Below are 23,481 nucleotides of genomic sequence, written 5' to 3'. Positions count from 1 at the left end.
TCTGTCTCTATCCAACCTTTCTAAATTTTCTCATATTTAAATGCCACCTCTTCTAGTAAGTCTTGCCTAATTGGAGAACTCTGAGTAGAAGAACATTAGTGATGCTAAACACTTCCACCTACTCCAAATAGTTTACAGTTATTTCATGGATCATAAAATACATCATGTCTGATTAATGCCATTCCTTTCTATGAAAGGATTACTGGGCAGACAGAAGAGGGAAATATGAGGCACACAATTTACCTGGATATCAGCAAGGCATCTGACAGGGTTTCCTATAATAGTTGTGAAGAAAAGATGAAAAAATATGAGCCAGGTGCCAGTAAAATTATGTGACTGAACAGCACCTAATTAAGGCATTAAAATCAACCAGGAGGGAGGGCATGAGTAGTCAGCTGCAAGGTTCTGCTGCCTGCTCTTTCTGTTCATCATTTTTATTAATGACTTGAAGACATGAAAATAATGCTCATCATTGGAAATCACATTTTCTGATGACATAAAGCTAGAAGAAACAGTCAATATGCTTGATGGCAGAATCAGGACCCAAAAAGGTCTGACAGACTGAAGGGAAAGGCTGAATCTAATAATGTGAAGTAACAGAGAGATATGTCAGGTTCTTCCCTGGCAACTACATATGTATTGAGTAAAGGAAATGATGCTTGATGCACCTCAGGTTATATAATTAATAATAATAATAATAATAATAATAATAATGTGGCAACTTAAGAATTTTCATATGCAATGTGATTAATATAAGTAAATACTTCAGAGAAAACAAAATTAGTTGAGATGATCTTAGAATGCATTAATTAATGAAGAATTCTGTATATTAATTATCTAGAATGAAAGAAGCAATATCCAGGTCTATTCTACATTAACTAGATCACAAAGAAAACTGTAGATAGGTTTTGATGTCACCATTCAAGGGGCTACACTAAATATCTCAAACTAGAATACATGTATGGGCTTTGGTGGTGGTAGTGGAGTCTGAATCTCCAGAAATCTTAAAAAAAAATATGCATTCATTGGCACATGTGTATTTATTATTGAGAAATTACATAGGTTTTATCAGATTTTTGAAGGGATTCACAGTTCCTAAAGCTTAAGGACCATTGAAAAAGACAGTACACAGGATGGCATACTATATTGGATCGTGGCTTCCCCAAAGGACATGAGCATGTTCTATTCCCTGTAACCTGTGAATGTGACCTTATCTGGCCTTTTGCAGACATAGTAAGTTAACAATCTTGAGATGAAATCATCCCAGATTATCAAGGTAGGCCCTAAATTCAATGGCTGGCATCCTTATAAGAGCTATGAAGAAGAGAAACATGCAGAGATGAGGAGGCCATGTGAAGAAATAGCAAAGACTGGAGTTATGTGGCCACATGCCAAGGAAGACCTGGAGCTCCCAGAAGATGGAATATGCATAGCAGAAATTCTTCCCCCATGCACTAGAGGGAGTGCTACCCTATTGCCACTTTGGTCTTAGACTCTGGCCTCCAGAACCCTTAGAGAATTAATTTCTGAGTTTTAGGCCCCCTAATTTGCAGTAATTTGTTATAGCAGACACAGGAAATTAATACAGATGGTGATATGATTCAAGATCACTTTTTGTGGTGCCTGGATGGCTCAGCTGGTTAAGTGTCCAACTCTTGATTTCAGCTCAGGTCATGATTTCATGGCTCATGAGTTCGAGCCTCATATCAGGCTCTGTGCTGATGATGTGGAGCTAGTTTCGGATTCTCTCTCTGTCTCTCTCTCCCCTTCCCATACTCATGTGCATACTCTCGCTCTCAAAATAAATAAACTTAAAAGAAAAATCACTTCTCATCTATCTATCCAAGAAGTGATGTAAGAACTATGGCTGGTAAACTGGGCAATGACTTAGAAAAGGCAGGGGAGGGAAGACCAACTAGTAGGCCCCCTGGGGAGATCTCTTGAGTATTAAAAACTAACAAGATAGAAAAGTGTGAAAGTTTACAAAATGTGAGAGAACTTTCTAATAGACAAACTTGCCCACAGAGGAAAGGAATGCTCAAGTTAGTAAACACAGAACCTCAAGCTCAGGCTTAACCATTTCCCACGGAGGCTGTGGAGGAGGATGCAAGCATCACCCAGTTGCCCAGCCTAACTGATCCTGACCCTCTAAGGGCATCCATGTTGTTGGTCTCCCAACTCTATGGGATATCTTTTTCTGGTCTTAGAGAGTTCATTTCAGAACTGACCACAAAAATAGGCGGCAAGTCAGGACTTGGGGATTAATTCAACTTCTGTCTTCTGCAATCTTTTCAGGCATATCCTTTCATCTATATTTCTTTGGCTTGTAGCCCAGATGACTTTACACTGTGTTCTCCAGGTCCTTCCTCAAACTGTAAATTGATACACAAATATTTTTACTTGGGAGTGTGCTATTCTGCTTTCCCATGTGATCACTTATGTATGCCAGATGCAAAATTTTAAACACTTAATGTTAGGACTATAAGCTTTGCTCATTTTCTCATTGGACCCCAAATAAAACCCATGGACCCCAACTAAAACCCCTTAGGAACTTTCACATATTAATGTACTCCCCATCTCTCTATACATTATTTATTCTGGGAAGAAAAATGTTCAATGGGGGCTCTGCCTGTGGGGCATAAGTGACTGAAATGGTTGCTTCTGGATGTATCTGGATTCCCTAATTCCATTCAATATTGCATTTATTCATAGCTCTTCTGATTAGAACTCATGGAAGCCAAGGAAATGACAGAAATGCAGCAAAGTTAGCAGGAGATAAAATAAGGACTAATTTAAATTCAAGCATTTCTCATCCCTTTTCATAATTACCCTTAGAACGGATATTAAAATTCACAATAGGATTTATAAAAGTGAGACCCGAGTAGAGAAACCAAAGTGACCATCATGAGAAACCATGTCCCTCACTTTAGGATGATAATCACCCACGAGGTAGATTAGGAATGGAGAAAGCCCAGACTACTTCTGATTAATAAATAAAAAAAATTAATTTCCCAGATAAAAGTTTATTACTTGCTGGAAATGCTCCTCTAGAGTTACAGACCCCATCACCAGCATACTCATCCCATTTGTGGTAAATTTTTTGGGAAACAAAGTGGTTTATATATCAGCTTAATATGAAAACCCAAGAGAGGTAGGGCGGAAGAACCCAAGACGTGGAACATCTCTAAAAGGATAATGTGATTCCAAAATCAGGTGCTACTTCTTTCAGAAAGCCTTCTATGACTGTTCTAGCAACACTGAGCTCTTTCCTCAGAAGCTCAAATGGTCCTATTATCTCTGGATAAGAGGCTCTCCACTGTCTTCATCAGAATCACCTAGAGGACTTGTTAAATATAGATTGCCTTATACCCAGACTTTCTTATTAGTATGTTTTGGTGTTGGGTGCATGATTATATGCATTTCTTTCTTTTATTTTTTAAATGTGTAGTTATTTATTTTGAGAGAGAGAGAGAGTACACACCACTGAGGACTAGTTGGGGAGGGGCTGAGAGAGAAGGAGAGAATCCAGGAAAGCTCTATGAGCTGCTCTATCTCACCAATCATGAGACTGTGAGACCATGGGATCATGACCTGAGCCAAAATCATGAGTGCTTAAGGACTGAGCCACCCAGGTGCCCCTTATTATTTGCATTTCTAAAAGCTCCCAAGGTGATGCTGATGCTGGTCCCAAGACTATCCTTTAAGGAACACAGCTCTAGACCACTTATCTAGTTTAATTCTCCTATCTTAGGACAAGTTTGTGTCAACCAATTAGAAAGCTCCTAATGGCTGGGAACGCTTCGTATACTTCTTTGTTTTATTTTTTTATTTTATTCTTTTTAAAAATATATAATTTATTGTCAAGTTAGCTAACACATAGTGTATACAGTGTGCTCTTGCATTCAGGGGTAGATTCCCGTGGTTCCTCGCTTACATAAAACACCCAGTGCTCATTTCAACAAGTGCCCTCCTCAATGCCCATCACCCATTTTCCCTCTTCCTCACCCCACATGGACCCTCAGTTTGTTCTCTGTATGTAAGAGTCTCTTATGGATTTGCCTCCCTCTCTATTTGAAACTATTTTTTCCTCTTCCCTTTTCCCATGGCCTTCTGTTACATTTCTCAAGTTCCACATATAAGTGAAAACATGTGGTATCTTCCTTTCTCTGACTGACTTTTTTATTTAGCATAATACCCTCTAGTTTCATCCTCATTGTTGCAAATGGCAGGATTCCATTCTTTCTCATTGCCAAGTAGTATTCCATTGACTATATAAACCACATCTTCTCTATCCTTCTTTGTATGCCATAGAGCCTTTTAATGGTAGGTGCTTGACAAAGAAAAGTTAATTGATTATTGTAGAACAAGGAATTCTAGAGTGTGGTGTTATTCTCAAATCTTTGGGGGAAAAAAAGGTAATTTCAAGCCTGCCCAGATCCACTACCGTCCACAGGCCCACTCTCTTTCAATTACCAAGATGAACTATTTGACCTTCTGCAGAAATGCATTCCTAGCCCCCCTTAACTTAGAGTGTATTTTCACCAAAAAAAAAGTATCATGTGAGATAATATATTTGAAAATCTTGAAAATTCCACTGAACAACAAATGTTTATTACCATCACCATCATTCCTATTGCCGGAACCCCACAACTCACACCTGAGTCCCCGCTCATAAAGAGTTTTTGATAGGTTTGGCTCAATATCCCTTTTGCAAGATACATACTAAGCTCAGATGCAAGGCTTTGTCTTTTGTGTAAGTCTGTGTGTGTCACATTTTATACAGAGCCTTGGAGAAAGTAGATACCTCATACATAAGTAAAAATAACTGGAAACAGGTAGCCTACCCGTTAGTTCCCTTGAAGAAGTTGCTCCTGACCACAGAACAAAATTAATTAATTCTCTAAGCCATTTCTCACTATATGGATTTTCAGGAAAAATCAATGAAAATTTATTACTTCTGTTTTTCTTTGTCTTTTTACCTTGCCACCTGGATTTTTTCACAGGAGTTTTTGGCTCCACTTAAGACTCGCCTTCTTCTTGGGCTCTATCAACCTAAAAGAGCATCTTTTTCTTTTTTAAACTCCTCTGGTGTCAAATGTCTATATTACTACCGTGACTCTGCTTATGTGCTCTTATCCTGCTGCTTGACTTTTAACATATGGATGGTCTAGTCGTGATGACAGGAATATAAGGCAAAGAAAGAGAAGACATATTTCCCTAGTTGTGGTCTGTCACTAAATTAGCTATATAACCTTGAGCAAATAACTTCATCTTTCAAACCATTAGCTTCCTTACAGAAGGTGACTTTAATCAGTGACACATATACTCAAAGAAACAGTCTAGGTGGAATGTGGCCCTTTTAAGACAATTTCCAAGAGTTTATTTTCTTTCAATCCTTATGTCTACTTGCAGGTGTACAAGCCATCTATCTCCTGGTGACCCCATACACAAAAGATTTATCTATTAGAGTCATTCATCTTTATCTCCACTGGCACTTCTTCCATATAACAGATGCTCATTAAATAGTTCTGGGTTGATTAATAAATAGAATTAATCTATCAAAGTCATTCACGTCTTCAAAACTGGAGTAATTTATCTGCCCTTATTTCTGGGCCAAAGAACATGTTTGAGCTGTGTGTCCTTTGGGGTTTAGAAAGACAAAAACAATCTCAAGAGAGAAATAGCAGCAGCTTTTCTGCCCCTTGTTTTCCTGGACTGTGATAGAATTTCCACAAACAATTGATTTTCTGGGACCCTAACATACCTTCTCTAACCCACCATTCAGACTTCAGTAAGCCTTCTGGGGAGGGGAGTGATTAATCTGAGGGAGGAACGTGGTTCACAAAACACACACACACACACACACACACACAAACACACACACACACCAAAAACAACAACAACTACAACAACTTCAAACTTCATTAGAATTCCATACACACAAAGGTTCAGCTACTCATTAATTAAATGATTTCAAAGGGGATCTTGGTATGTAATTGCTATAATTTAGGTGGAAACAATGCCACACTAAATGTAATTAGAGGAGCAGGCTCTGTGAAGATGTTTTTCTCTTTACAGTAGAGCAATTCTGGGTCACCTGATTTCCCCTGCATAGTTCTTTTTCCCCGCCTCCAATTATACCAACCTTTATACACAGATGTAAAAGCTGAGAGAAGATTCTAGGAGAGAGTGGTTGATCACAATCCTTCAGAGAGGAAAAGGACAAGGATTCATTACTAGAAAGCCACTAGGAGTGTGAAAAAAAAAAAGAAAAATTGATGCTTGGGGTAGTCAGATTAGGATTTTACTGTGGACTAATTTTTGAGGGAACATTTGATTGAACTCAAGTAAAATGATACAGTGTTGTCATAGACATGCCCCAGCACCTGCCCTTTCCTTTATCTTCCTCAGGAGCTCCTGCACATGCATCTTGAGCTCTTCTAACCACCAACTCCCCCATTTCCATCTGCCTAAAGAAAATCCTAAGAGAACAAGGTCAAAGATTAATTACAAAGTCCTTCTTGACTTTCTTCTGTGGCTGACTTAGCTTAGTTCTCTGTCATCAGGCTAGAAATCTTTGTGTCAGCAAAAACTGAGTCCTCAACTTGGTCCTCTCTCTTAACCTCCTGCCTGACACTCAGTTCTTTTCATTACTCTTCTACATAATCTCTCATATTCACCAACTCGATTGGAATCCCATTTCCACACCCTTATAACAACAATGGCTACCACTGATGGTTACATTTGGCAGCATGCTTATCATGTTCCAGGGATTCTGCTAAACGTTTCATGGTTATTATCATCTGGAACCCTCCACACATTCCTTGAGAATCACGGATATAGTCATTTCAGATAAGGAAACTGAGGCTCTAAATTCATTCTCAAGATCAAGGTTGAACTAAGATTCCAGATGGCATCCATGTGAAGCCAAAGTTCTTACTGGATGCACATTCTCCTGCTGAAGAATGGAATCCAGAATATTAGTACTACTGCCTCCTCAGTACTTACTGACTCAGTACTTACTGGTTTCACTTGTTTACACTATATATCCAATATTAATGAAATCTATTGTTCCTCAGCTTCCAGACAGTTGTCTTTGAGCATGATTCCAATGACACTACATGCCTACTCAGAAACTAGTTACAGAATAGAACAGAGATCACATTCCTAGAGCTAGCATTGTATCCCAAATATGGATCTTATATTCTTTTCCAAACTTTTCTTCCTTCGTCCTTCTTTGTTCCAACCAAACTAGTCTACTTTCCTTTACACAAATACCTACTTTACAGAGATGTTTGGATACATGTGCATTATATAGATATGCTGATGATAGTTGCTGTGGAACATTTAGCAGAGTCCCTGGTGGTGCATGGGCACGGGTGTGCGCGCGCGCGCACACACACACACACACACACACACACGTGCGCACGCGCTTTCCTAATTCAACACTTTGTTTTTGCGATGCTCTTTGCTCCTTCATTTTTGCCTGTCCCAATCCCATTACAAGCCCTTATTTAAATGTCACCTCCTCTTAGAAGTATTCCTTAGATATTGCAAGTCTAAGGGATCGCTCCCTCTTCTAAGCTTTTGGCTTCCTGTATAAGTAGATGGTGATCTTCTCCCACAGAAACAGAGGCTTTCTCTCAGTGTCTCTAGCTCTCTGCTTCAGTGACACTGTATTCTCCTTGCCTTCCTGGTACTTCTTTAAGTGTATGTTTCACAGAGCTCTGCTTCCCCTTCATCTCTAACTGTTGTAACTTAAGCCTTCCTTTTGGTTCCTACACTTGACCTTGGCAATTGTATTTATTTCTGATATTTCAACCTCTTTGTAGAAAATTCCCAAGGTACCTACTCTTGTCCTTGAAATTTCATAAGCTCTAGTCATGACGATCAGGATAAGACCTTTGAATTTGATTCAAAAGCCATCCTCTAGTAGACTCCATCTATCTTTGTAATATTATTTCTTGCTTTCCCCATGTTACTTGCACTCAAGCATAATTCTGTTCATTCCACCCAGAGCAGCATGATTTCCTAGTGCCTGCATTTCCTCTGCTTGGGGATGCTTTTCCTCACATCCGATTTTGTCTAATTCCCACTCATTCTGTAGGTCTCAAGTCAAATAATTGTCAGGGTGATGGGAAATAATGTGTTGGGGTGAAAGCAAGGGGAGGGATAGTTTTTCAAACCTAAATATTTCATAGTGGATGTTAGATTTCCTCTTTTAAAAACAAAACTACTCCTAAATAACCCAGAATTTTCTTTTTAAGCATATGAGGTATTTTCCTTTATTCTCCTTATCATTCTCTTTTAATATTTTGATCTAATTATAACATTTAGAGAGAACATGATCTCAATTATATTAGCTCTTTGGAATTAGTCCATAATTCTATGTGGCCCAGTGTATGGTCAATTAAAAAGATTAAATGTTTGCTTAAAAAATATATATTCTCTGTTTGTTGAGTAGAAGTTACATACAGGTCTTTTAAATAAAGCATACTAATAGTATTATTCACATCAAAACCATACTAGCTTTTTGAGTGCTTGGTCTATTGATTTCCATTTGAAAGTTATTAAAATATTCCCTATGATATTACAAATCTTCCATTTATCTTTGAGTTTTTTGTACATTTTTGCATCATGTAATCATAACACTATACAGGTTTTGAGATTATCTTCTTCATGGATTATTCTATTAGGTTTAATTCAAATGCTAATTTATCTATTATGTTCTCCTTGATATTTCTTCCTCTTCCATTCCCTTCCTTAAGAAGAAAAAAAATCTCTGTCCTCTGAATTTTTGTAGTTTTTTTCTGTATTTTGGGTATTACCCTGAGTACTTCTAAAAAGTATCAAAATTCATATACTATATATGTGTCTTATCATCCTTGCTAGATTTTAAACTCTTAAAAATTTGTAAATTATGACAAGCTGTGCTTTTCATATATTTATTGCCTGAGAGCCAGTAGAATGAAGTACTTAAACACACAGGTGTTGGAATCAGACAGGGCAAGATGTGAGTGGCAATCTCAGACCTACAGAAAATCTTTACACACATTAGACTTGAGTTTTCTCATGTACAAAAGGAGGACAATAACAGTACCTAACTGAGTGCTGAGGTTTAAATGTGTCATATATTTATAGTGTTTTGTATAAATTAAGTAATTTAAAAATACTATTAATATTTTTATATAATAGCACCTAGTTATGATAATTTACTTTATGTCCTTTGTTGGATGACTGAGCACTTTGCAGGCAGACAGTGTGCCTTATGCTTTTATATCCCCATATCTCTACTACAAGACTGCAAACAGTAGGCACTCAAGTAGAAGTCAATCAAATAACAATAATAATTAGAAATATTAATATAAGTGATTATTTATTGAACCCTTACAGTTTATTAGCCACTTTGTATGGATTATCTCATTTGATTTATTATTCCCATTTAACAGATAGGGAAACTAAGGCTCAAAGAAGTTAAATAGCTCATCCAAAAATAATTATACAGCAAGTAAGTGTGGGAACCAGTACAATTTAGGCAATTGCTGCTAATATAACACATTTTTCAACACTGTGGTTTTAGCAAGGCCTATATCTCTTTTCATGTGTTTCATGATTCATTAGCAATCATTTGACTGCACAGTTTGGCACTGAGATTTGAGCATGGGGGTCCGTTTAACAACAGTTTGTTATAGGCCCCTTGCATAAAAGATGGAAACCCCACGAAATATATAAAACTTAAAGCCCACTTGGAGGAAGGAAGACAAGTCTACGGAGAAGATATCCCCAGAGAGCTTCAATTATGATCCAATTTGTCTCAAGTTCTAAAACATCCACTTTGTGGACCATTATGTATTTGAAGCTGAACTATGACAATCTTTATTGGCTCTGCATCCACTTGGGAGTCCTTTGAGTATGGAAAAGGGCAAACAGAATTATAAAGTCTTAGTAATCCAAGATCATTAGGAATGAGTCTTTGACCCAAACCTTTCATACGCTGGCTGAAGAAAACCACAATGTAGTGGTTTGCTCAAGAACACAAAGAACTAGGACCCAAGTCTCCTGAAACCCAATTCCTCCCACACTGACTGCTTTTCACGGGAAACTTTGCAGCGTGCAGGCTGAGTTGTGGGGTGCCAGGGGCGATAGTAACGCATTACTGAAGGAATGCAGGGTACACAAGAACTCATATTCAGGGCTACAGCAAACAAGGAAGTCTAGCCAAGACTTGCCTTCTACATTTTCCTGTCTTTTCCTTCAGTCTTCCTTGTCTAAAGGATGCTCTCAGTTTTCCAAACTCTAGCCTGCCAACCTAAAACTACAGATATGTGCTCCAGGTTCTTTTAAGAGAGAGGATTTTCTTTGATTTATTAAGATGCAGCATTCCTCTGTACATTCTACTGAATCAAATGAATCATCAGAATGACATAGACAATGATATACCCTGGTTTCTGAGGAAGTGAGCCTGTTTCCCTCCAAAGGCAGCTTAGCTGTTCTCACCAAGTTAGGTCAAAGTTCACCAGAGGTGAAGGTCAGGGATACCAGGGAGATAGAGACTAAGTTCAGCTCCACAGGTGGCTGGCAACCTGGCTGGAGGGTAGACATAGACCTTCCATTTATAAATGAAGAACACCTATGGTTACCAGGGGAAAAAATAATTCTCCCACTGGTCCAGGTGGTACCTGGATATGCAGAAGAATGTGCCCTAAATAAAATATTCTGCAATAACCTTGTCTGGCTACTTCCAGTTTTTCCTATTGACACACTGGATTTATTTCTCATTCCTCTAAGTAAACAGTTAAACCTGCTGTGGATTCCTGTGAGTCACACACCATCTTCTTTGCCAACCCCATCTAGGACTCAGAATTAGCCATTGCTAGGAAACCGCAAATCCCAACTCAATCCTTTTACTCAGGCTTGACTCCTTTCACTGGCTGGATGTCATTAATTTGAGAGCAAATTATTAGAAACCTGGAAAACAGTTCTGAAATGCCTGCAGATTTATGATGAAGTCATTTCACAAAAGGTCACAGGCAACCCTGCTATAATTAAATCTTTCATTAATTTTTAAAATACACAATAACTTACAAATGCATCATAAATTAACCAGTTGACCTTGAAGAAATTATTTAGAGCACTGCTTCATCAGAAGCCACGATCTAGCAATTTCCTGAATTCTTATTTTATGAGTGGGATTTGTCTATTTTCCATTCTTGTTTTTTATTACATTCCAGTAGCTATTTATTTGAAATGATTTAGTATTAATTTACTCAGGGCATTAGTTAGCACTGGAAAGTGATGGTGGGTAGTTAAGATGCTCCCTTCCTTTAGGTCACAACCTCAAAAGTAGAGTAAGTGTGACCTACAAAATCACCAATTTTCCTTATCTGGGAGCTATGCTTTTCTCCTGTGTACATTTTGATAAATGATTTCCCTTTCCTCATTATAAAAAATTTAAAAAGTATAAAAAATGTATAGATTAGAAAATAAGAGCTCCATTGGAGGTAACCACTCTTAATATTCTGCGATGTTCCTTTCAATTCACTCACAGTGCTGTTTTTTCTCAAACTAAGATATGAGCAATAATGAGAAACCTCAGCCAGGGTTAGGATTGTTGAAAGCTAGAGGTGCCCTGAAATTGAAAGCAGTCTCTCACCTCCCCTCTTCTCCCTCTTCCTCTCCTCCCCTCTCCCCACTGTCTCATGTGCACCACATCACCACTACCACCATTAAAAGCTCATAATCAGATTATAGAACAAATTCCATGAGCACTAGACATGAAATAACCCTCAAACAAACTGATCTTTCTTCCGTAGGGTGAGGGAGAGGCTTTAGAACATAAACTTCCCATCAGAAGAGCCTTTGATTACCTTGTGTATGCCTCAGATCAGCTCCTGGAACTCTTAGAACAGTGACTATTTGTAGTAGGCATGCAATGCATCCTATTGAACAAAGATATAATAAATGTTCTTGTAATAGAGGTTTGATCCAGGTTCCCTGAGTCTTTTTCTAAGTATCTAGCTCTCTGTGGAAGGCCCAGGCTCCTCAGGTAACCTCTTGCTTCCTGGCCCATGAGCCTTCTTCTCTGTGTCCATGGAGGAAGCCCTTGAGGACCAATTTCAAATCAAAGCCAAAAGAACAGTGTTCTGGAAAGGCCAGTCATCAGTGGCCCACAGTTGTTGGTCTCCAGAAATTTAGGCCACATCCTTGGCTACTGGTGTGTGTCCATGCCACCTGATTGTTTTCCCATTAGGGTGTAGATAGGCTTAGCACTAAAGGAGGTCAGCAGCTGCCTCAGAATTCACTGAGTGAAAGTGAAACAGGAACTAGACCTTAATAGAAATAGGCAGGGGATCAGCAGCAAGGGATTCTGCACACAGAGCCTGTATTAGCTGCAGGATGCTCCGATCTGTGAGATGGCAGACAGAGGCAGAGATCAGCATGCTTGAAAGTAAGTCCTGGAAGAGGCAGATGGCGGAGGGGAGATTGAAAAAGAAATGAAAAGGCATTGGAGCCAATAAGGTACAGGGAAGAAAGCTGATTTTTTTTAGAAGTATTTAAAGAACTTTCTATGTCGAAACAACATTGATTCCTTTCTCAAAACTTAATGGGTTCCTTCAATGGGTTTGAAATTTTAAAGTCCATACCAGTGGGTTAGAAACCAGTCATCTGTGAACCTGTGAAAGATGAATCAGGTGGTGGTGGATGAAGGGGGACCAAGGAGATGCAAACAAGGAAATGATAAATGTTCAAGACAAGAGGGACTACATGGGAATAGAAAGAGCTGGAAGAAAGGAGAAGGTGTGCCATCCACCTGGTTTTCTCATGGCATTATATTTCTCAGTCTTCAGCTTTGCACCAAATTCTGAACCAAGGGATAAAAAGAATCCTAAAGAGCATAAAACTCAACCCCTGCCCTTAAATGTTTGTCAGTCAGTCCAATGGTATCATTCAATCCCTATGTATCTGTTGAGTACCAATTGTGCACAAGCATCTATGTTCAGGGCTCTGGGAGATGATGAATAAGACAGTTGCAAATCCTATGACTCTAACAGACTGCCACAACCCAGCAATTCCACTGGTAGGTCTGTAGCACTGAGACTTCTATGTAGGCACCTGGAGGCATGCACAGAGATAGGATAATGCTGCTTGAAATAGTAAAAAGTAGAAACAAGCTAAATGTCCACTGATAGGAGGATGGAGAAATAAACTGCACATATCATAACATGACAGAATGCCATACAACATTAAAAGTGTCTGGACCAGATAGATATGCCCCAAGATAGATAATACTGAGTGACAGACTCATGTAGGAGAATGATAGCATTCAGATAAATTATGCACTTTAAAAACAAATAAAGCAATACTACATATATTTCTATGGATAATTAAATATGTATTAAATGTATCAACACACACACTACAAGGATATATATCAAATTCATGGCAGTCACTGATCTGTGCAGGGAATACAGAAAAAGGGTCTGAAAATGGGCAATAATGAGAAGACCAACTCTACTGGGACTCCCTGTATATTCATTTAAAAAGATCTGAAGCCAAAGTCATATTGTGTTAAAATCTAATATTAATTCCAAGGGGTTGGTACACAGGTGCTTATGAGATTATTCTTTGAACATTACTGCATTTTTGAAACCTTCAAGGAGAACTGCAAGAAACAACACAGGTATGAAATTGTGGACATAGAATCTATATTGGAAATCACAAGTGGAAACTCTTACACAAGCCAGAAGGGCAGCCTGAATGGACCAAGAGTGAGCTGAAGAACTGGAGCAGACACGTGTGCATCAGGTGACAGGTGGGGCAGGAAACAGCATGTCCAGTCCAAAGGGCAGCTGTTATGCAGCACTAGAAAATTGCAGGACTATGAGCATTTGGGTTCAATGCTGCCAGATGCTTCCAAATTTGCAAATTTTGACTCCATTAAAAACAGTACAGACAAAAGTAAATTCACCTGTGAGCTAAACCCTGTCCCTTAAGAAAGGAGATTTAATGAAGGGGAATGAGTAAGAGCTGAAAGAGCTGAGGAGGGCTTCTCGAAAGAAATGACCTGCCTCTGTGGTTAGGATTAGAAATGAGGAAACTTCTAACTTATTCCAAATGATTCGCTCTTTCAGTATTTCATAAAGTAGTGCAACTACGGATATAGTATGTGGAGAGGGGAGGCTTGTAGAAACTGTGTCAAGGATTCACATTATGTTTATAACAAGCCACAATAAATTAAGCTCCATGCGCCCTGTCTTTCAGAGTCAACGAATTACAACCTGTAGGATAACTCTGGCCTGCTATCCATTCTGGAAGGCCTACAAGCTAACAATGGTTTGTAAATGGTTGGGAAGAGAAAAGCAAATGAATAATGGTATTTTATGACATGTAAAAATTGCATGAAATTCAAATTTCAGTGCCCATGAGTAAAGCTTTATTGGAACACACTGATGCTACTCATTTGCATATTGTGAATGGCTATGGCTACTTTCACACTAGATTGGGGTTCAAGTAGTTGCATCAAAGACCTGTGGCCAGCAAAGTCTAAAATCATGAGGGAAAATCTTTGCGGACCCCTATCTAGTTGGCCAGAGTTCTTCCCTGCAAGTGACTCATTTCTTGTTCATTAGACTAGCGAGACAACAAACATCTCTAATGTCCCTCTGTGGAGATTATTTCACTTAAATCTCACATCCATGTCTGGAAACCCAAACTCAGAGGGAGAGCAGATAAGGCTTCCAAAGTCACGTGGATGGTAAGTAGAAACCTGAGACCTGTCCCTGGAGTGTGGAGCTCCAAAACCCATGTGCTGTTTGTTGGTCAAAATAAATATTTTCCATCCAGGCTGGTGCCAACCTCCCATACATCCCAGTATCCTCCAAAAGCCCCTACAATAGCACACATCTGCTGCTGTGTTCCTTGGCACAAACAGGAGTGTGCTTCTGAAATAATGGAAGTCTGTCAACAAGGTGAAGGATGTGAACCTGGCAGTGAGCCTTAGGGGCAGTGACTTCAGAGTTCCACTGGATTTACCGATTACTCGAATGACTTACTTTGGGCAAAGTAAAATCAGGTTCTTCCAGCAAACAGCAGACAATTGAAAAACAGATCAATGGAAGCAGTGCTGGTTCATTTCCAATGACTTTATTGGATGCAGTTACCAGAGGCTAAACAATGCATTTAGGCTCAGGGTTGGGTTTCTTCATGGCTCTAAGGCTATGTGTAAGGGCATGTTCCCTGCTAAGCACGTGGTCATAGTCTCAAGTGGAAAGGTCTTCATTTTTTTAAACTTCTGCAGTGTTGGGGTTTGCATAATTTTCTAGGAAAAATGTTTTCTCTTCCCCCTTCACTATGGTTATTAGTTCTTCTAGTGGAACAATGGATCCGAGATTTATGCCAATTAGAATTGGATTTATACAGGGAGTCAGAGAGGCAATTGGCCCTAGACAATTTGATGTGAGCATCTCTACCACTCACTCTCCCCTCTGCAAGACAGACATGGTCTATTGTTTCAGGTTTGCTCATAATGCTCCCTGTCTCCTTCTTCTCTGCAGAGTCACAAAACTGTTTCTAGCTCTTCTATCTTCAATCCCTTCTTTGACATCTAATGGCATCCTATAATTTGCCCCATACCTTCCTGTGTAATTCTCCAGTTCTAGCACAGGTTCATCATATCTTTTCAAACAGGTTATGTTTCAATGGGTCTGCTGTGACCTGGTGTCTGGAGCACAGTGGCCATCCATCGACACTTAGTGAATAACTAGCATACTGCCACTCTTGTCCCACACACCAAGGTCCTTTATTGAATAAGCCTTGGAAAATTCTATTACCTTTCCTCAAATTTCAGCTCTTATTCTGACATTTGAAATTCACATTCCTTGCTCTCAATCTGCCTCCTACTGAATTTGTGAGGTAAGCACTGAATGTCTCTGTGCCTCAGTGTCCTCATCTGCTGAGCGATGACAATCCGATCTACATTGCAAGGTTGTAGGGAGAAATCTATAAAATCAAGTTTGAGAAAGTACTCAGATAGTTGGCAAAAAAGAAGGTGTTGCACAGACACACACTGGTTCTTACTCCTGGCAAGAAGCATCCACTTTCTTCAAGGAAGTAGGACTTCCCTTTTGTTTTTCCCTGGGAGACTATTAGGTTCTCCCTGGCTCCTATAAAAGATCAGCTCAATCACAGCCAGTGAGCTCGAACATTTTATATTAAAAAAGAATTTCAAATGTAGCTTTGAGAATGTGGGAAAGCAGTGTTTTCCCATGTGATTCCACATCTGAGCCACGCAAAAATGAATTCTCCTTAAAGTGCTAATCTGGGGGCAAATAATACACCAAAGAGGCCCAAGAACTCCAGCAGCTGCAAGCATCTCATCACCTAGAGAGCCCCTGCCTGAGATGGCGATAGGCCCTCTGGCTTGTCAATCATCCAGCCCCGGTCTCAGCCTCAAGTAATATGAATAGTCACATTTCACAATGAATTAGGCTAGACTAGATGGTTCCTGTCAAGGTTACCAGAGAGATGTTGAAATAATAACATTTGAAAAGACAGTGGAAAAAAGAGCAATGAAAGTAAGTAAATCCCATGCCTGCAAGCTGGGGACTGTGTCTCCTACATGAATTCCCCTGTAAAGCTCATGTTTGAAGGTACCATGCTCCCCAAGCACTGGCCTTCAGAAGTGGAAGCTGGAGACACTTGCAAATGGCTAAGGAAATTAGGAATCACCCCCTTTTGGTTCTTGTTCTCTAGTTGCCTCTTTGTGCCCACATGTCACTCCATCCCTCATGCCATCATACTTCATACACACCTCTGCACACAGAATGCTCTGGTTTCTACTCAACCCCAAACCCTTATAACTTGCAACTACTGGATTCTGATCATAGCACTTCAGGGTCCAGAGAAGTCACTATAATCACAATAGTGGTAAGCTTATTGGGTACCGTAGAATGTACTTGTTAATTCATTCACTTATTCATTTAATCATTCAATACATATATGTCATCATACCATAAAAACTGGTAAACAGATGGCACTCAAAGAACAACATATACAAAGATACTCCCTCAAGGAACTTAAAGTGTGTTTACACACATTTACATGTGTGCCTGTTGGTCAAGGCAGATGAAGGTGGAGAAGGAAGCTACTGAAAAGCAATGCCATTTTCATTAGCATTTACTATCTAAAGCATGGTGAAGGAAAACTACATAGGGCTAAGACAACATATGGCATGGGGGTCGTCAGTGTGATCTTGTGGGCTAAAGAAAGTGTGCTGGAAGAACTGGTACTTACACTGAGACCTGAAAGATATGCAGAAGTTGGTTTTTCAAGTGAGGAGGGCCAGCACATTCCAGGAAGAACACAAAAACCCAGGGGCAGGAAGGCACCAGAGGATCAGAGAAAAGTGGTCAGAGCGTTGGGGCCAGAAATTAAGTCCCAGATATGTGGTCAAGCATAGATATTCATAGCCTATTCAATGTTTATTCTAAAGGCAATGGAGAGCCTTCCGTGGATTTTGAGAAGAGAAGTGGCATCACCATATTTTCAATTTCAAGAACGTCACTCTGGATACAGGTCAAATTCCTGAACCTAACTTAAAACCTTTCACAGTATCAATGCCTTGAAACCCAGCCACGTGCTCTTTTGTGGCACTTTGTTTTGTTTGGTTCTTTGCCTTGAAATCATTCATTCTTTCAACAAATAATTACTGACTTTTTACAATGTGGAAATTCCTCTTTCAGGAGGAGTACTGAGGTTACAGTACTCAACAAAACTGTAAAACTCTGTGTTTTCTTTCTTTTAATGTTTATTTATTTTTGAGACAGAGAGAGACAGAGCATGAGTAGGGGAGGAGCAGAGAGAGAGACACACACAGAATCTAAAGCAGGCTCCAGGCTCTGAGCTGTCAATACAGAGCCCGATGCAGGGCTTGAACCCACAAACTGTAAGATCATGACCTGAGCCAAAGTCAGACACTTAACCCAGGTGCCCCAAAATCTGTGTTTTCTTTGAGCTTATATTCCATTACCTATTAATTGGTTTTCCACTGGTGAACTGCTATGACATTTCAAGACCAACTCAATTATCACTTTTTTTTTATATGTGTAAAGATTTTACTTCCTTTTACTCCTATCCTGTTTATACAACTAGGGTTCTTTGATGATTGGTGTATCTCTCTTCCCCAAACACACTGGTGTGAGTGCTTCTTGAAGGTAAAAAAGAACTGCATTTACCTCTTTAATAAGAGAGTCTGAAACATATTAGAAGTTCATTACACAATTTGCAATAATAAACTGTGTATTAATCAGAGCTTTCCAGAGAAAGAGAACCAATAAGTTATGCATATACAGTTGACCCTTGAATAATGCAGGGATTAGGGGCATCAAGCCCCTGCAGAGTTAAAAATCTGTGTATTACCTTTGACTCCCCCAAAATTTAACTATTAATAGCCTAATGTTGACTGGAAGTCTTACTTATAACATAGTCAAGTAATACATTTTGCATATGTTATACGTATCACATAATGTATTCTTACAATAAAGTCAGCTAGAGAAAAGAAAATCACAAGGAAGAGAAAAAAAATCCATTTATAGTACTGTGCTGTATTCACTGAAAAAAAAATCCATATATATGTAGACTCATGCAGTTCAAACTTATTGTTTAAGGGTCAGGTGTATATGTGTGTGTAGATAGAAAGATAGATAGATAGAGATAGACAAAGAGAGATAGACAGACAGATATTTACTTACTATAAGGAACTGGGTTACATGATTACAGAGGCTGACAAGTTCCAAGACCTGTAGGGTGAGTCAGCAAGTTGGAAACCCAAGAGAGCTTATAGAGTAGTTTTGGCCTTGAAACCCAAGTGGACTTTTTAGTTGAAGTTCAAGGCCAGAAAAAACCACGTCTCCCAGTTCAAAGGCAGTCACAGTCAGGAGGAATTCTCTCTTGCTCAGGAAAAGCTTAGCCTTTTTGTTCTATTCAGACATTTAACTGACTGGATAAGCCCCACAAACATTAGGGAGGGCAATTTGCTTTATGACTAAAACGTTAATCTTATCCAAAAACACCCTCACAGAAACATGTTTGACGAAATATCTAGGCAACCCGAGATTCAGTTAAGATAAAACAAAATTAACCACTGTATCCTGATAATTATTTCAATCTTCTAAATAAAGGTAGCAAGATAACGCGATACAACTTTAGTGAGAATGAGCTAGCTTTTGTCCTTACTAACCACAGCTGAGCTACAGAGTTAGTGTTAGGCATGAGAAAAAAAATACAGAATTCAAATAGCCTATATCATTAGTAAGTTTTTGGTTAAAGGACAAGCAAGAAGCAGATTTATCCCCAAACGGGCTTCCTTGCCTTCACAGTGCTTAGGAAGTAGATCAAATTTTTTGAACTCCTGCTTCGCTCCATGTCATTGCCATTCCAGGAGGGAAAAGCACTGCTTAGCCTTATTGGGCCACCTGGTTTTAAAGTCCTTTTCAAATCTGAGGCAGAGACAGAAATTGCCTCTGGCAGTCCTTCCAGAGCTCATGCTTTTGGCTGTCTGAAGAACCCTGACAAAACCTGGATTACTTTCATACTAGAGAAACTCTGAATTTAATGAAAAGTTGAAAATAGGAAGGGTAAACTGTTTATACTTGGTTGGACAATGGCTTCCAAGCACATCTCAATTTCATGAAAGGACAAATACCTGTCTGTCCCAAATCCTATGTAAGGCAATTATGCTCACCCCTAGTTCTTCTTTCTACTTACCAGCATTTAAAGTATCTTGATAAGAAGGTAGAAGGGGCAGAAGCTTTGCCCGCTCCTGTGGAGTCTTAGTGGGGAGGAAAGGAAAATAGGAGTGCTATCTCGTCTTTTCGGTAAATGGTTTGGCCCTGAGGTCAATCTCCCTCGTATCCATGTGAGGAGCTAAACTCTATCTGAAGCTGAGAAAAAAATTATTACCATTTAAGATTAGATGAACATAGAATTTAAAATGTAGCCTTAAACTTGCTAGGGAATGCCAGGTCATGTAGAGATTGGTGTACATGTGATATTGTTCAAAGTAAAGCCCAAGAGAAGCATGCAATTTTCATACAAGAAAATGTAGGATAAATCACAATATGGGACGGGAAGAAAACAAAATAAAAGGGGAACCAGTATCTGTCTTTGGTACAAAAGCAGGAGATGTCTGACTTTAGGACCATATAACCTTCACTGCCCAAGGTTCTAGGACTATGTCAGGCTTAATTGTGATAAAGTAGCCATATCTTGTTTGATAAATTCAAGCAGAATATACAACCTTCTTGAATGTACCTTTGCCTTATGGAATTTAGAATCCAATACTTTAATTCCTTGATGGAGAGATCAGAGGAAGTCCTAGAAAAGAGGAAGATCTTCTTTCTATAGCTAGTGATTAAGTAAAGGATAGGAAATAGTTCAGAAAAGTTAGCTCATGTCAGAGATCCTCATGAAAAAAAGATGGTGGTTCCCAGCACCTCATATACTTCCCAGAATTCACAAGAAACATTTTACTCCCTTGGCAGAGTATTCTGGGTAAAATGACAGAATCATTTGTATGTCACATTTATTTCATGTACAATCATGTAAACTTTATGAAGACAGGAATTTATCTCTGATTTGTTCATCTAGAACAGTATCCTACCACGTAGGCACCAACAATGTTTTTAACTTTTATTAGTATTATTTTTTTATAGTACAACTTTATAAAGGTTGTACCAGGTCCCTAGATCCTTGAGATTTCTCTCTCCATGTATCTCTAGATATACATATATGTATGTGTAAATGTGTTTGAATGTATATTTATGATAGATGCATATCTATATGTTTATACATATTTATGATAGATGCATATCTATGTATTTACCAAATCATTTGTATTTAAAAAAATTATATTATGCTACTTCCTTTGAACATCTGAAGCTTTAGACTCTAAGCATTAATAATAACACTGTATCTTAAAGACTGTCTATGCTTGTACAACTACACTTGAATACAGAATTGTTAACTCTTAATAACGTGATTTCTCAGCTGAACAATAGTCTATTTGTTTGGAAATTTTTATCAGAAATTTAGACAGTGAGACAGTTCTGTTTAGGATGTGTTTTAAGAAAATGGGAAGAAATTATTAGACAAAACTCAAATTACAGCATTACATCCTGAGCAACAAATTCTATAGGAAATCCTTGTTCACCTTTTACAACAGAACTGCCCGGGGAAGGCTTACCATAACACAGGTTCACATCTACAGACAAGGGTTACTAATGTTATATACCCCATGGGAGGATCACAGCAGCTCTTCACAGGGTTTGACATCGGATCTTTGGGTTTTCAACCACTGGGTTTCCAACCCAGTACCTAAGACAGAGCAGAAGCTAAAAAATGAGTGTTCAGTCTTTAAAAGACATAGTTCACTACCCTTGGAGCTAAGAGAAAATATTTCCCTGGCAATTTGGAAAATGCAGAGAGAATTTAAGAAGAGAATTTAAAATCACTCTTTGTTCCACTTGTCCCAAACATTTTAAAGGCATTCTTGTGGAACCACTCAGATTTTCTATTATAACCCTCCACTCCACGCCAATGAAGACCCTGGAAATCCTAGACCATTTCTGTATATAAGTCCGTAGACATGAGACCCTTGCAGTGCTTCTGCCCAATTTGCTAAAAACGCAAGACCTTTTTAGTATTCCAACGTTTTTACAAAAAGCAGGAATGATTCAGTCTTACAATGAATAAATGAAGATGTAGCATGGTTAGCTACCAGACAGGTAATCCACAGCTACAGGTTTCTACAGAGTTCTAACTCAGGTGTCCTAAACCTGGAAACAGATTTTGTCCATTTGTTTTATTTGTTTTCCCCAGTTTGTGCACCGTTTTTCCCGTCCCTTTTTTCTGTCAGTCTGAAAGCCTATTGGACTGGCTGATCAACACTTTGGGTGTGAGAATGGGAGCAGAGGGTTGGGACATGGCAAAGGAGTCAAGCTGGGGGCCAGATTACAACCTCTGATCACAACTGTGTAGCTATAGTTAAGACATATTTTTTAAACTGAGGCTCTGGGAAAAAGGTAAGACCCAGAACTAGCCATTAGCTCTTATATTTGCCTCCTCCTCAAAGCCAGTTAAGTCTCATACTGAAAAAGCCTGATTCAAACCATAAAGACATTCATAATGCAAAGTTTCAAAGAAGAACAGTGTTCCCTGGAGGATGAAGACCAGACTCTTCCTCCAAACCAGCAGAGAAGCATTCTGTGAGGCCTTCTGTGCCAACTCCACAACACAGCAGATCCCCCTAATATCACTCAGAAGACGCCCTTCATTCCATTCAGCAATAATTAAAGCATAAAGAGTTCTATTAACTTGAAAATGAGGGAGGCAGGGGTGGTATTGGCTGGTGGAAGGTTACCCTAACTATCTTCCTGTATCTCCCATGTATACACGTACACACAAACACACATCGGTGATCAGCTTCTTAGGAATTAAAGTTAGATAGACTTTAAAAAAATCGTAACAACTTCTTATTTTCTTTAATATTCAGAAAATACTTCAGGGGTTTTTAAAGCTTTCAGATCATCTATTCTCAATGTAGAGGGATATAGAAAAATGCTCACAGAAAATTAGCTTGAGTGTAACAACTCTGTGGTGTGCGTGTGTGTCTGTGTGTGTGCGCGTGCGTGCTACAGACTCCAGGAGTCCTTAAAATATTCTCTTATTTCAGTATGTTTGGAGATTTTGTTTACTCATCCCTGTGCCTCGCCCCCTACTGGACAGTATTGGAAAGATAACATTTCTAAAGACCAGTTCTCTGTTGCTTGGATTCTGGATATGTGGAAATTTACAATTTCTTAAATTCCATTAGAAATCTTAACTGGTCAATTAGAAGCCTAGCTTCTCAGATGCTGTCAGTAGCCTTCTGAATTGGTGGGTACAAGGATATTTCCATTTTACAGATGAGGAAACTGTGGACTAGATTGAAATGCTTTGGTGTTGGGGTCCCTGAGACAACCCGTGGCCTTGGTGGAGACTGAACCCAGTTCTTGGGCTCCTCTCGGCCACAGCAAAGAAAGTACTCACGTCATGATTTGGGTCTCCACTCCCGCCTCCACCAGAGCCCCGTCAACAAAGAGAGGAACCGAAGTGAAACCATACTTGTCCCAGGAGTGGCCCTCGTCAAAACTCACCCTGGGTTGGAAACAAGTACATGGAAGAGACAGCTGAAAATAAAACCACATTCTTTTGCAACCATTTTTCAGGTTATTAAATTTTCCTCTGTATCTCACTTTCTGGCAGTTTGAATTATCAGTAGGCATTCATCTTCAACATCTCCCCATGTTATTATGAGATTTGATCAAAAATGTATTTCCCAGCCCAGGCAGAGACAGCACCAGAGCTGCAGAAATATTTCAACATATTAGAATCAACACACACACACACACACACACACACACACACACACACACGCACACACGC

General features: G+C 39.1%; 1 protein-coding gene across 1 annotated transcript in view; it reads right to left on the bottom strand.

Annotated features, from left to right (window-relative positions):
• Positions 1-23,481, bottom strand: part of SORCS3 (sortilin related VPS10 domain containing receptor 3) — a 585,972-nt gene that overhangs the window by 63,887 nt on the left and 498,604 nt on the right. Inside the window, exon 14 of the mRNA XM_029932551.1 lies at positions 23,086-23,193. Within this exon, the coding sequence (XP_029788411.1) occupies positions 23,086-23,193 (108 nt within the window). The remainder of the gene's footprint in view (positions 1-23,085; positions 23,194-23,481) is intronic.

Source organism: Suricata suricatta, chromosome 2 (assembly GCF_006229205.1).
Source record: "Suricata suricatta isolate VVHF042 chromosome 2, meerkat_22Aug2017_6uvM2_HiC, whole genome shotgun sequence".
NCBI classification, from domain to species: Eukaryota; Metazoa; Chordata; class Mammalia; order Carnivora; family Herpestidae; genus Suricata; species Suricata suricatta.
Note: the sequence above shows the minus strand (reverse complement) of the source record. Positions and strands in the feature narration are given on the sequence as shown.